This window comes from Rattus norvegicus, chromosome 13 (genome assembly GCF_021556685.1).
Source record: "Rattus norvegicus strain SHRSP/BbbUtx chromosome 13, alternate assembly SHRSP_T2T, whole genome shotgun sequence".
Taxonomy (NCBI): Eukaryota; Metazoa; Chordata; class Mammalia; order Rodentia; family Muridae; genus Rattus; species Rattus norvegicus.
In genome coordinates this window covers 85,189,005-85,204,003 of record NC_141546.1, presented here as the reverse complement: position 1 = coordinate 85,204,003, position 14,999 = coordinate 85,189,005, and the positions used below count along the sequence as shown (strand labels likewise).

The following is a 14,999-nucleotide window of genomic DNA, read 5'->3' as shown; positions in this document are numbered from 1 at the left end:
TGTGAAAGTGTCTGGTAAGGGAAACAAACATTAATGTTAGACCATGAGAGTATGTGTCCTAACTGAAACAAAATGCTAATTCACTACTATTTCAAAGAATATGGAGAAACAGGAGTCAGATGATTGTTCACTATCTCTCAGAGAGCCCAGCACCTCTAACTGCTGTGGGATTAACCACTGGGCAGGCTGCCTTTAAAAATGTCCACTCTTCTTCTTAATTGTATATCATCTTGACCTCTGATTTCACCTTCTGTTCTGTTTGTTACAATTTCAGTGATAACTCATGACATTTAAAGAGTAGGTGAGATGATGAAATCATGAAAACCAGCAGACCCTCATAAAATATTTTCTTTTGGAGGACATAAGTAGAAAGCTCCCCCAATGACAGCCCCCAATAGTTATGATGGGTACATAGGATAATTATCTACTGTTAGCACATAATTAACCTTTGAAGATGGGAGAAGCGACAGGTAGGTTTCCTCCTATACATGCGGGCCCCTGTGGAAATAGTAGGACAGTGGACTGGTCAGCCTGCTGTCATACCCAAACCTTGGTGTGTGCACATGTGTGAGTGTGTCCATGTGTAAGGATTTTATTAGGAAAAGAGCTAAGCCCAAATCTTCCCAGTTGCCTTTGTTAACTGAAGGAAAGACAAAGCCCTAAGGAAATAATTAAGCCTGTCAGATACCTCAGTTGATGAAGAAGAATGTGACAAGCTAAATGTAAAAGAGAAACTCCAAGTGCTAAGAAGCCAGGTCCCATGAGAGCCTTTGGTGCCTGGTGCCTGGCCTCCTGGTGTATCCAACCCCCGTGTTTACAGAAACCCCATTCCTCAAGAGTCCAGTGGCAGGATAAACAAACCTGCATCTCTTCTCTGAGACAGCAGCAAAATGTTTCTGATTCTGCATGCTTTCCTTCAGACCCAGGTCATATTTCTGCCAGTTCTCCTCACCTTCAGAAAAGTCACCTCTGTAATGGGCAGGTGAAATGCAGACCTGGGCAATGAAGTCATCCATGGCTTTGATCAGGACAAGATTCTCAAACCCGTGCTGACCTCCCGCTTCTACAAGCCCCACTCAGATTTCCACGTCAAACAGCTCCAGCTCCCTGAGGGAAGGGAGAGGAGTCAAGGCAAGGGTAGGACCAGCACCCACCCTGGTAGCAGGTTGTCCTCTGGAATTTGAGGTGAATCCTCCTTGGGATTCTGTTTTCTGCTGCTTCCCTGTAACTTGAGCCATCATCTGCCTTGTAATTCCTCTGAATCCTAAGACTGTTTCCTACTGTTTCTGTGTCTGTTGCCATGTCTCCATGTCTCTCTGCACTCCCACCCCTATCTTTCTCTCTCCCTATCCCTGCCACCTCTCTTTCTTCCTGTGCCTGTGTGTATGTGCACCCAGCACCTTTTATGTGTATTTTTGGGATTGAACTTAGGTTCAGTCACTTTACTTACTAAGCTATTGTCCAAACTCACTCACGTACCCCTCTCTCCCTCCCTCCTCTCACTCTTCTCTTTCATTCTGTCTGTCTGTCTGTCTTCCTTCCTTCCTTCCTTCCTTCCTTCCTTCCTTCCTGTTTTTTTGTCAGTCTGTCTTTCTGTGTTTTCCTTCCTTCCTTCCTTCCTTCCTTCCTTCCTTCCTTCCTTCCTTCCCTCCCTCCTTCCTTCCTCCCTCTCTGTTAACACACTCTTATAAAAGAAAGATGTTCCTCAACCTGTCTTGCCCTGCTGCTGCTAAGCTTCTTCACTAAATGCATTTGCTGTCTGTCTTTCCAAAACTCTCTTGAGCTTTTCAGCTCCTTCTAACTGGGTCTCCCAAGTCTGCACTGGGACCACACTGGACTCCAGTGATGTTGACACTAAGTCTCTTTCCATCTGCACCCTCTGTGATCTCTGAGCAACACTTGATGTGGCCCTTCAGTCCTCCTGAACCGTCCCTGAATCCATTGCTGTGGCCCTTCAGTCCTCCTGAACCGTCCCTGAATCCATTGATGTGGCCCTTCAGTCCTCCTGAACTGTCCCTGAATCCATTGCTGTGGCCCTTCAGTCCTCCTGAATCCATTGCTGTGGCCCTTCAGTCCTCCTAAACCATCCCTGAATCCACTGATGTGGCCCTTCAGTCCTCCTGAATCCATTGATGTGGCCCTTCAGTCCTCCTGAACCATCCCTAAATCCATTGCTGTGGCCCTTCAGTCCTCCTGAACCGTCCCTGAATCCATTGCTGTGGCCCTTCAGTCCTCCTGAACCATCCCTGAATCCATTGCTCTGGCCCTTCAGTCCTCCTGAACCATCCCTGAATCCATTGCTCTGGCCCTTCAGTCCTCCTGAACCGTCCCTGAATCCATTGCTCTTGTGGCGCTCATCTGCTTCCTTCCCGCTCTCCTAGTCTTTCCTCTGCTGACTCCTCTTCTACTCTCTACATAAATAGAGACTGTTAATGAGTTCTCTTAGTAATCTCTGTTAGGAGTTAAATGGGAGAAGAGGATCCATGGATGTAGCCTTTCCACCCAGCAAGCCCCAGGTCCTGACTCCCACTGTGCACCCACACATTTTATGTTGTGGCAGCCTCTTTATTAGCAAGCCTTTTGTTACTATCCTCCTCCAAGCCATTTATCATACTGACTTCAGCTACCACATTACCCTGCTCAGAACCCCACCAGCAGCCTCAGTTCCTGAGGTAAGCTCTGAGTTACTCAACTGGCGTCACCATTATCAGTGCTGATAATCTTCTTGTTCAGCTCCTACACGTCCTTGGCATGCCCTGGTGCTTCCTGCCCATGAATGGACAGCATCTCCTGACTCTGTTCCTCTCCACAGTCAGTGTCTAGTGTAAGGAGAGTTCCCTTCTGTTTCTGTGATTGACAGCTTTCCATGGTCGCCACCATGCTTTCCCTCCAGCTCTTCCCACCATGGTCCCTGCCTAGAGAGATTACCTTTTATGAATTCATTATGAATTTCCTGCAGTGGGGCACACGGTTTTCTCTGGATTCTGAAAATTTCCATCATCCCTTAGATCTTAGGGTGCTGAAGATGCTCAGGAGACCCGCTCTGTCCTCGGGGATGGCCCCATACTCTGCCCTGTCCTTTATCAATAGTTCCTCAGACTTTTCAAGTAATGCACCTGCTTTTAGGACCCTGACTGAGGTGCCCACACCTGTAGTGTGGCATATTTTGTGTGCCTGGCCCTTGAAGGATCCCCAGTTGCTAGTTAACTGGCCCTTTGGGAAGGTTTAGCCATTAGAACTGCTTGACCCTATGACCTCCAGTGTCGGTTGCTTCTTGGATTTCTGGAAAGCCAACACAGGCTGAGCAAGAAGAGAAGGGTCTAGGTGGCAGAAGAGTAGTGTCAGAGAGCCAGGTTAAAGAAGATGCTTGGTGCAGAAGAAAGATTGAGTGGGACTAGAGAGGAGAAGGCGGTTGAACCAGATGACCCTGAGCTGATCAAGAAAAGATGTTAGGAGACAGTTGGGGGAACCTATGAAGAGCCTACAAAATAGCAAAAAGAGACACACATTCACAGTCTAATTGTATAATCTTATTCTCTGAATAATACAATGGGTCTCTTCTCCCATTTCCAATTGAAACTACCAAGTCTCAGAGTGTTGCTTTGCTTGAAATGGTAGAGCTGCTGTGTCGCATGTGGCAGTTGTTGGATCTGCTATTTCTCTACAACATGGGAGTCTCAGTGTACATATGGGGAGCCCAGGGGCAAAGGTGTACACTTTTGTGTATGATTTTTTTCACTGGAAATACCTATCACATGCCTCTCTCCATGGGATACTCGAAGGACCACGTTCACTGTCTTGCAAACAAGAGGGAAAACTGCCTATGAAGAATGGAGAGGAGTCTGCAATGTAGGCCCTCAACATGTACCAATCAGAGTAGAGCTACCGCTTTTCTCTCTGCTTTCTGCTTCCGGCTGGAAATCCTGTTTCTGAAAAAGAGTCTTCAGGAAGTGTGAGCACCCTGAGATGTAGAGAAAAAGCAAGGGTTACCCTGGGCAAACATGAGCAAGCTTGGTGTATCGACAGCGTTGACTTTTATCTGTGACAAAATAGTTGGGAACAATAACTGTGACCAAGCCTTCCGTTCAAGCCCTACTGGCTCCACTGCCTTTACCGGCTCCTGCTTCCTGTGTCAAAGCAGGAAGATATGACAGAAGGGCAAACTGAGAGGCTTCTCCCTTTGTGGCAGCCAGGAAGCAAAGAAAGGAGGCTTGGAGAGAGAGGCAGTAAGGAAAGAAGGGAGAGGAAGAAGGGACTGGGGGCAGGATGTCCTTCCAGGACATGTCCCCAATGACCTGCTTCTTCCAGCTTGGTTCAACCTCTACGTTTCTGTCATCTCCCCATGACGTCATCGATTTATGGATCATATAACATAATATAATAATATTTAGAGATTATGAGTGGATGATTCTTCACAAGGTTTGGGTTCTCACGATCAAGTTACCTCTGGATTCTGCTTCAGGACCAGGCCCCCGACACCTGAGCCTTTGGGAGATCCTGCATATGCAAATGCTAATACCGCCTTAGAGGGAAGAGAATTGGTTGGTTGTATAAGTGGATTTGGGTCTTGACAGCCAACAGCAGGTGAAGTTATTTTTAAGACACCCTAAGTGTTGGAAAAGAGAGAAAGCTTTGAAGTACATGAAAAGGATTTTTGTATGGTTTTTTTTTTTTAAAGGGATGCTGGGTCTTTTTCTTTCCTTTTGCCTGCTTGTCAAGTACAGAACAAGAGGAAATTAACTTATCACACACTTGGCATTTAGGAAGGGCTGTGCGATACTTTGTGGTTGATTCAAGCAAAGCAGGGGAGATTTGAGTGGGACATAAGAAAGAACTTGTTAACAGCTGTGAAATTAAAACATAAATTAACTGCAGAGATAGGTCACGAGGGTGCTTTAACTAGACTTTCAAAAAGCAACTATACATTTGTCCGCTCTTGGTACATTTTCAAAACTCAGTAGAGTGTTTACTTCTTTCTCCCAGTGCACAGTAGATATTTTGCAACAGTAGTAGAAATATTTATATATTTGTTCCTTGAAGGGACCTTATAAGCCATCCCCGTGTCTGTATTTCTGTGCCTGCAGTCAAGGCAGTTAAGGAGAATGTGTCTGACTATCAAAGTTTCTTCTTGCCCTGGGACCCCAGACTTCCTTCTACAGGTTACTGTGGCAGGTGACATATATTCCATTCATAGTGACAAGCAGATAGTGGACAATGTTACAATACCTACATATCATACGAAAGTTCTATGAAGAACTTGTGGGCATCATTGCTGGGGTTTATCCCCTTCTCCCCCCAGGCATACTTCAGGCCAAATAGCAGCCCTGAGAAAACAAAATCTGAGGAAATCCTGCTTCTGTTTTGAGCTCGGGGGATGAAAAAGATGGAAATCAAAGTCACTGCTAATAAAGAAAAGCAGCCAAAATGATAATGAACACCGTAAGTCCAGGGGAAGGAAAAAGATAAGCAGACCAACCCAGTGATAAGAGAGAAAAACGATCAATGCAGAGGAAGGTCAATGTTATCCTAAGATTACTCTAACAATTAATAAGTGGCATGGGAGAAAGTGTGAGACAACCCCAGGCAGGCATCTGGAAATGTACTGACGCTGAAACACTGTGTGGGAAGAGAAAAAGACACCCCGTATCCAAGCAGCAGCGTCTGAGGGTGGGAGTGAGGGCTGTGTTTCTTCCTGCAGATTCTCTGTGTATTCTGTTGGCAAAGCATAGAGGACATTGGCCTCCCTCCAACCCAGCACCTGTTCTGAACTCTTCCCAGGGTCCTCCAAGGATAGCACATCCATGGGGGCTGGCTCGCCAAGCTCCTTTGAGATGTCTGAGGAATGCAGAGTCAAGGATCCCCCTCTTCACAGTTGAGCATCACAAACCTGGTCTGGAGCTGTTTTCTGGTTTACAGTTTTTCACCTCATACTTATTGTCCTGGAGATTTCCCTGAAGAAGATGACGTGATTATGTCTCTACCAATTGTAGGTTACATCGTCATCTCTTATCTTTTCTCCTGGGCTTTCATTCTCCTCTGTCCTGTTAGATGCCTTTTTGAGTTAGGAGTGCCCGTGTCTTACAGAACTTTCAGAGAAAAGTCTCGGTTCCTATTGTGATCCAAATGTGATTTGTCATTGACTCATCCCACTCCAAACTCAAGCAGCAGTTTGATCCCTAAAATACTGCGTTAATGGTATTGAGTGAAAACTTCACTGACAATAATGTTGAGGGGTGGGGTTTTAGAAAATAATTATATTATATTAGATCAGATTATGAGGGTAGAGCCCCCTAGCATAAAGTTCACAAGGTGCTTCATAAGGACAGGGAGTGACCAGAAGACATGCATTCTTTCTCCTATGGTAGACCCTTACCAGATCATATGCTATTATTCTGTTTACATTTCCAACCTCTAGTCTGTGAGCTATATAAATAAATCTGTTTTCCTTATAGACTGTGTTGCTATAGAGATCTCATCACATTACAGACTAATACAGTTTCATATTCGGGCTAACTTGTCCTACCTCTAAAGACAGTGATATTGGGAGAGCAAAGAATATGTTTCTTTGTACTTCACTTGATATTTCTAGGCTTACTTCCACAGTTTCAAATATTTGTACAGCATGGCCTACCGTTGCTTGTCATTGTCTAATATGGGCATTATTGCCACCCTGAACAATGTTGCTACTATTACCATTTCAAAGGTGAAGAATGAAGACTGAGAGAAGGAACCACATTTCCTCAAAGGCCCTTGGCAGATCTAGACCTCTGGTCTCAGGGTCTGTGCTTATGGCAGCATTGGGATGGCTGGATGAGACCTGGGTGAGGGTAAGGTGAGACTAGGAAGGGGGTAGAGCCTTCTCTGTGAGTCTTGGATGGGGAGGAGCCTAAACACAGACCTGACAGGAAACCTGGCAGGTAGCATAAGACTTCCCACATTCTGTGCAGTCATGGAGTTCTAAACGCAGCAGACTCAGTGGAGACGTGAGGCATTGAATGAAGGATGCTAACACACTGATGGATATAGCCATCTTAATCAAGGTTCTACAGGAAACAGAGGCAACAAAATGAGCATGTGTCTATGCATGTATGTATACACATGCCTATGTACACATGCACACATGGGTATGCGTGCATGCCTGCATACACAAACACAGATATAATATAAAGAATTCACTCACGTCATTCTGCAGACTGAGAACTCCCAAGATCTGCACTTGGGAAGCTAGAGACCCAGGGAAGTTGATGACTGGTTCCAGCCTGAGTCTGAAGGCCTGAGAACTAGGAAAGCTGTAATATAACTTTCAGCCCAAAAGCTGATGTCTTAGTCCAAATCCAGCTATCAGAAAAGACCAATGCTACAGTAATGTTCAGGCAGGAGGAAGTCCCTTCTGATCAGACACTGTGTTCTTCAACTCAGGCCTTCACTTGAGGCCCACACACACTATGGAAGGCAATCTCCTTTGCCAAGTCCACTGTTTGAAACATTATCATCTCAGAGATAGACCCAGAACAGTGCCAGTCTCATGGCTCAACCAAGCTGACACATAAAGCCAAGTATGAGCACCCAATGCCACTGTAGAGTTCAGAGAGAAGGATGACATAGTAAGACATGGAATTATGGCTAGAGAGATGAGAACTTGAAGACTAAGGTATGGCATAGTTGATTCAAGGCTCCAGAATACAAAACTATCAAGAAAACCCACACAGCTGTGTGGGTCGTCACGGAGTGTCCACTGGAAAGTCCATATGGTGGAAGCAGGGCTTCAAAATGAGTGCAAGAGAAAAGCCTTGGGTGAGAGCGAGGAGCCTGGACACTAGACTCACGGGAACAGGGGTAAGTGAAGAAAAAGGTAGTGTATAGGGAAAAACTGTCAAAACCCCCCATCATCACTCTTTTGTTTCTTCTTCCTCCTGTCAAGTAGAAAACTGATGTTCACTTTAGAAACACTAGAACATACCCGACTTAGAACAGCATAATTTTATATCTATTATATATAATGGAATATATTATATTTAAATATATATTAATATATAAAGTATATGAAAATTATTTATATTATATAATATATAAATATAATTTATAATATATATTATATATAATATATATATGCAAGGTAAGGCATCTCCTTTTAGTGTGCCCATACTTCAGTCCCTTGAATCCTGAAGAGCACAATTCCAAAATAACCATTTGGTTGTCTTTGTAACATTAAGTAGCACATAGATGAGGTTATAAGAAGACATCCTGCCTTTTAAAGAGAGGACATCTAGGTCTAAGAACGGTAAAGAGTGGCTTTGTCATTACCCAGGGACAGAATCTGGAAGACATAGTTGAGCAGATGGTCTGTGAGAGGTTGGAAGAGGAAACAGTGACCGTTAGGAGCCAATCCTATAAGCCAGGTACTAGATGAGCTCGGAAAACCTGCCTCAGAGCAAATGTGTGGAAAAACGCTTTGAAGCTGTGAATTGACCACAGTGTGAGCTGTAACTAAAGAAAATGCAGGGATACTGTGGTGAAACTTCAGCTCGTAGGCTCAGAAAATAATCGCCATAAAATATTTGCTGTGGTGGTAGATGGCTTTATGAAAGTGCATTTGGTTCTGTGAACTGCATTTCAAGGAATCAATGACAACTTGTTATGTGTACAGAAAAGGTTAACAATGAAGTAACTCCTGTTTACTGAGCAAGCAGCTCATTGTGTGTGCGGCCTCGGGTTAAATGCAGTAGACTTATGTTAATACTTAGGTATTAAATAGAAGCCATTACTGTGATATTTTAGATGCAGGAACCAAAGGTTGTATCATTTAAGTGTCTTGCTTAAGCCCAACATCTAGGAAGCAGCAGATCTATGACTTGATCCTAGATCTTTCTCATCCCAAAGTTCATATTTTTTTCGCAGTTTCAACCCACCAGAGGAATAAGAGATTTGGAGATGGGGTAGTTGAACTACTGAAGAAGGCAGAGGAAATGTTTATCTTTAAAAGGAATTAAGAAGATAAATGTAAATGAGGTAGTTGGATGTAAGTGTTGAAGTCATTGTCAAGTGAGGAGAAGGTTTAGTTAAGGTCTCAGAGAAGACAACCACGGTGGCAAATACGAACGGAGTCTGAACAGCTGCGCTTATCAACCACTTTGTAAGTTAGTCCCCTGCATCCTTCCTTTCAGCTCTGGGAATGAGGGTCAGCAGTGTGACCACTCCCATTTCACAGCTACAGAGCAAGGAGCCAGAGCTGGGCGGAGATATGGCTAAGCACGGAATCCTTGCAGCTAGTCAACTGCAGTGCCTCGTTGAAATCTAGGTCTGTCCCACGCTAGGGGCAATGTTCCTACCCATTTTCCTTCACTGAATTCCTGTGGGTAGATTTCCAATCAACATAAGGTGACATTTCCAAATAGTGGGAACCTTCCCAAAAGGAATTAGATTCAGGGAGTGAATTACCGATCACTGACAATCTTGACTGGCGGAGATGTTGGGTTCCAAGCTTACTCTTTATGATTGTTAGGGTTTGGCTGTTGTTGGTGGTAGTGGTGATGATGATGGTGGTGGTGGTGGTGGTGATGATGATGATGATGATGATGATGATGATGATGATGTTTTAATCTGAAATTCTACTTTATTCTATGACCATCACCCTCAACAGAAATACAAGTGTGTCTGTAAATTATTAGTCGAGGAAGTGGAGGGAAGTATTGGTGGTGAGTCTTATGGGTTGTTATTAGTTTTGTCTATTGAAGTCCAACAGGAAGATAAATACCAAGTGTAGTTTGCCCAAGATACTGTGTAGCTCTCACTCACTGTGGAACGTGTATGGATGTAAGATTCTGTACAGGTTCACTGTTGTAAATGAGTGACGGCTATAATTCTATGCATATAATGAAGGAAAGCAAGAGATCTTTGCATTTGAAGAGGAAACAAAGCCTTAAAAATTTTGGAATCATTACTACTTTAGCATCCTAACCTTATTGTGGTGAAAGGTAAGAAGATTGACCAGGACACTTTCTGGAAGCAGGTTCAGAACAATCCTAGTCTTAGGGATAAAGATAAAGACAGAGGGAGAAGGGGGGAGGAGGTAAATTCCTGAAATACATTTCTCTTCCCTTCCCTGTTTTGACCACCCCTTTATCCATAGTTCTTAAGCAAACGAAGTGTTGGAGAATGAGGTCTTGGTATGTTTTTCTGCATCTCAAAGTCTACAGCTGAGCCTTTAACTTCTAGTCTTAGTCCTTTGCTGAGGAATGAGATATGGTGAGAAAGCTTCCTCCTTCTTGGTTCTGCTGGTAGAAAGTTTCCTACATTAACTAAATAATTACTTCTGGCTACGCAGAGACTGTTTACCTTTTATAGCAACTCATGACACTTCTGAACTCAGATACAGCTAGCAGAGTGATCGCTAGAAAGTTACAGTTCAAAACGGAGCAATCTGCTTCCGTGCAGAGGTTGTCACCAGATGGTCTGAAAAGGATCTTTGTCTATTAAGGTTACATTAACCTTAGCTCACCACTGCTCCTGCACTTTCCACACCTCTGTATCTTGTTGCTGTGCCGGTTCACATTCATCTTTGCTGTATCACTTTTAAATCCAGCTCTTGGTCCTTAGGGGTATTACATAATAAATTAAAGACTTGATTAAAGGAGTTTTATGTGCAATGCATCTGAACTGACTGGTCCTGACTTCCTGCAGAGAGAATGAGTAGCTGGGCAGACTACATTATAGGTTCTCATTAACGAGGGTGGGAATGCCTGTCTCTCACATGCCAGTCACTGTGCTGGCCCTGGGTGATGCCAAGCATGGGTCCTTAGTTCTTCAAAGAGTTTCTGTACAAATGTCATAGTGAGGTACATGTTATGACATGAATGAGCCATGGGGGTTTGAGCAGCTCAGACTGCTGAAGGGAAGAGGTTTCTCTGATCCAAGTCTTAAAGGATCCCCAGGGTGTCCCCAGGGATTAGGAACTCAAGATGTGTGCTACTGGTTCTATAGACCTGGGGAGGTCAGGACTCTGGGATGAGGTGCAAATAGGGAAGACCCTCCTTGTGAAGCGGTTTGGACTTTATCCTGCAGGCAGTAGGAAGCCTTTAAATGGTTTTAGGATAAAAATAGTGGAGTGTAACACATTTCTAAAACGATCACTGCTGGTGCTGTAAGGAATGGGTTGGCGGTAAGGTACGTAATAGACATCACGGGGGAAGATATTACAACAATCCAGATGAAAGATGAGAACGAAGGCAGACCAAGGAGATGAGAAAAACAAATGTAGAGACCCACTGGGAAGGTGTCCTGAGGAGCTTGGTCATGAGGAATGGGTACTGACTGCAGTGGAGAAAGGACTGAAGGCTGTTCCCTGTCCTACCTGGAGTGGACACTGTGTCACCAAGGTTGGGTGGGAGAGAATGACCGCAGGGGCTGAGTGTGAGAAAACTGAGAGTCTTCAGGAGGGAGGTTTTCTAGGGGAATAGCAGCCTGGGCCTGGTGTTCAGTTAGGAGAAACTGAAGTTCAGCTGTTGTATCGATATGAATACAGTTGGATATATTTAGAAGGCTAAGGGGATCCTACAAGCCCAGCAACCTCAGATTAGCTTGAACCACAACTCGTCATTTTTCAAGCCCTTCTGGCACCTTCTGTGTTCTGTAGGACTTGCGCTCTTTCTGGGTCCTCTTCCTGTAGTGCTTTTGCCCGGCAATCTCTGGGACTGCACTGAACATGTCATCTAGGTCTCTGCATGCCTGTGACATTGCTTGTCCATCCTTCCTAAGACAGCAGACTCCACCACACTCTGTCCCTTATTCTGCTGGATTTCACACCATAGCATGTTTTACTTGTGCTCCAACATCCACACGTAAGCCCTCTGAGCTCAGGAGTTCCCAGTGTCCTCTGTTGGGATGGCACCTGGCTACTTATGCTTTCAGACTCATGTGGTGAACATGTAGAAACCTGGTTTATGTAGAGGGGTTGGGAAATAGAGTCGCTATCACCAGGAGACCTGTAATAATGCAAATGTCTTTTGATTTCCCAACACGATCATGATTGTTAATTTTCCAGTTAACTTCTTTGGGAATAAATGTGATTAGGTCACAGAAAACTTGCATACATTTCTCTGGGTTTAATATAGATTTATTGCTCAGGCAAAGATGGGAACATTATTTTCCCTTTCCAACAGACAAGTTACCAAAATAGGTTTGCCACCTCGGCAGGAAGTCAATAATAATGTGGTCTCCACACCCTACCAAACCTGGAAGTCAGTCACAAGGACAGCCATGTTTGTTGAGCCTTGGAAAGTGCCTCCTACATAGTGGCTTTTTGATCCCACAGGAAAAGGACTTCCTCTGACAGCTTGGCATTAGTGAGCTCTGTCTTCTGACTCTCTCTGACCAGAGGTTTCCTGTTGACATGGGAATGCCACATTCAGTGTGTTTTTCTCTTGCTCTCTCTCCAGGATCTTCTATGTCTCTCATGACTCCCAAGACTTGAAAATCTTCAGCTATATCGCTCGAGATGGTGCCAGCAATATCTTCAGATGCAATGTCTTTAAATCCAAGAAGAAGGTAAAGGGACTGTTGTCCGGCCTCTGCTCTTTTTCTCTTATGGGCCCAGCACATATCTGTCATTGACTTGTTTCCCTATTGAAGGCGGAGGTGGATGTTTTAATAGCAGACCTGGCCGCACTGGGTTAGCCATCTGTCATTACTCCTATATGATGAAACCCTCTTTGATTTTAGAGTCGTCTGAACTTTGTACTTAGTCCACTGATTGATTGTCTTTTGAGAGAGGACCAGATAGACAGGACCAGCAATGATGCTGACCTTAGCTTGCAGTAGGAAAGAAGCATTAAGTAAAGTGATCCTTCACCCCAATCTTACATGTAAATCAGTGAGTCATCTGTATTAATAAGTCATGACATGGGGACACCAGCTTAAGTTAGGGCATGATGTTAGTTGTCATGAGAAATTACTTTAATATGACAACCTTGACACTGAGTAAATGTAATTTTTATACTTCTGTAGAGGTGTCCCTTTTCTCTGCCATTTCTCTATGAACCTGACACACAAAACTAGGGTTTTGTGTGCCTCCCTAGGGAGTAGAAAATCTAGAATTTAGCCTACCCTCTTGTGGTAGTCCAGAATGGTGGTAAACTGATTGCTACCCCACTAAGTCTCAATTTCTTTGAAGATATATTGAGGATAGACAAAATTAGCATTTTCTTTAAAAAATGTCTTGTTAGCATATAGTAATTATATAATTATGCATAATAATGAGATTTATCATGACATTTCCATACATGGGCATAGTGTATTTCTGTCATCTTCATTCCAGGCATCCTGTCTTGTTCCCTTCCTGCTTTCTCTGATGCTCTAAAACCAGCATTTCCTAAAAATAAATGCATTTTTTAACATTTATCATCTAAAATTTTTCATGTTAAAATTACTGTATTTAAGTTCCTGAGAGGCCCCGAAGTTAGAGAAACCCCTTAAGTTCTTTATTCTAGCATTTCAGAAACTGATTTGGCTACAGAACCAGTTTCTTTTTCCATACAGTATATGTTAGTATCCTGGGAACTATTTTCCTTCAGAAGAAGCTTTGGAAAGCGATGCTGCTGTTTCTAAGGCCATACAGGTCTCCTCTTCTAGAGAGAAGCCATTCAGTCTGGCTTCCTGTGAGACTTCCAGTCCTCTTCCTGCGCATCCCATCGTATGCCTTAAACCTTCTGTCATAGATTTGTAGTTACTTCGTCATTATCAAATGGGAATAATATCTAACAAGGTCAAAGTTTACATATGCAAATGTCTCCTGACATATGATGGGGACGCTATCATAATATACTCATCTTAGATCGAAAATGTTATAAGCTGAAAATGTATTTAATATATCTAATATAGCATAGTTTATTGTTCAGCAGCATAGTACCTTGTGTGTGGACGATGGGCCGTTCCCAGGAGCTGTCATTGGCTGCCACTACCCAGTGTCAGAAGCATTTCCTACTGTATACTGTTAGTCCAGGAAAAGATCAAATTTTGAAGTATAATGAATAGATAGATAGATAGATAGATAGATAGATAGATAGATAGATAGATGATAGATTTTACACTATTATATAGTAAAAAATTACCAAATCAAACCATCACAATTATTACTATATAGGTATTTTGTCATGCAGAGATTAGACATTGCTAATTTACCACACCCTCTGAGGAAATTTATGCCCTAACCCACTCTGTTTTCAGGCCTTTCGTTTATGTATTTATTTATTGTTTTCTTTCTTGCTTGCTTGGTTATACTGAAGATGGAGTTTGGAACTTTTACAAAGGGTCTATCATTGAGCTACATTTCCAGCTCTCAGGCCCCTTTCAAATACATCCTTGAATGGGCTAGAAAGTGCTAGAACTGCAAAGTACAGCAGTAGGAAATAGGAAGTAACCTCTTTGATGAAAAGGCGGACCCGTTGCCAGACTTAGCTTTTACATAGCCATACAGATGAAAGGGAAGAAATGTAAGGGGGCCATAGTCATCTGTATGAGAGGGCCGATGGGGACCGAAGCGGGAAGAAGGAGAGAAAATCAGCCCTAGTCACTGGAGATGTATGCTCATAGGGCCAGGAAGATGTAAGGCTCTGAAAAGGAGAGGAAGGGAATTCAAGGTGTCCCTGAGGATGTAACTTGTACTGTCTACAGTGTTGTCTGGCCTGCCACCCAAGAGTGAAATCCCCTTTCTCATTGAGTTCTTACCTGTACAGTAATGACAGATTTGAGTTATGAGTAACACGTAGTCATTTACCAAGTGCACCCATTGTTTAATCTCAGTAATCTGTATAATGTGTGCATAAGGAAGGTTGAAACAAAACTACGTGTCTTCATTTCATATGTTAGTAAATGGATACTCACCCTATGTGACGTGCGAGGCTCTCCTAGAAGGGCAGGGGCTTGAACCAGAGAAACATGCAGAACCAAAGAGTTTTGGACAAGAAACATGGATAAAGGAGACCCTGGGCTCTGTTTGCCTTGCT

General features: G+C 43.5%; 1 protein-coding gene across 1 annotated transcript in view; it reads left to right on the top strand.

Annotated features, from left to right (window-relative positions):
- The window catches only part of Nos1ap (nitric oxide synthase 1 adaptor protein), a 273,199-nt gene that overhangs the window by 225,837 nt on the left and 32,363 nt on the right, over positions 1–14,999 (top strand). The window contains 1 exon segment of the mRNA NM_138922.3: positions 12,435–12,543. Within this exon segment, the coding sequence (NP_620277.2) occupies positions 12,435–12,543 (109 nt within the window).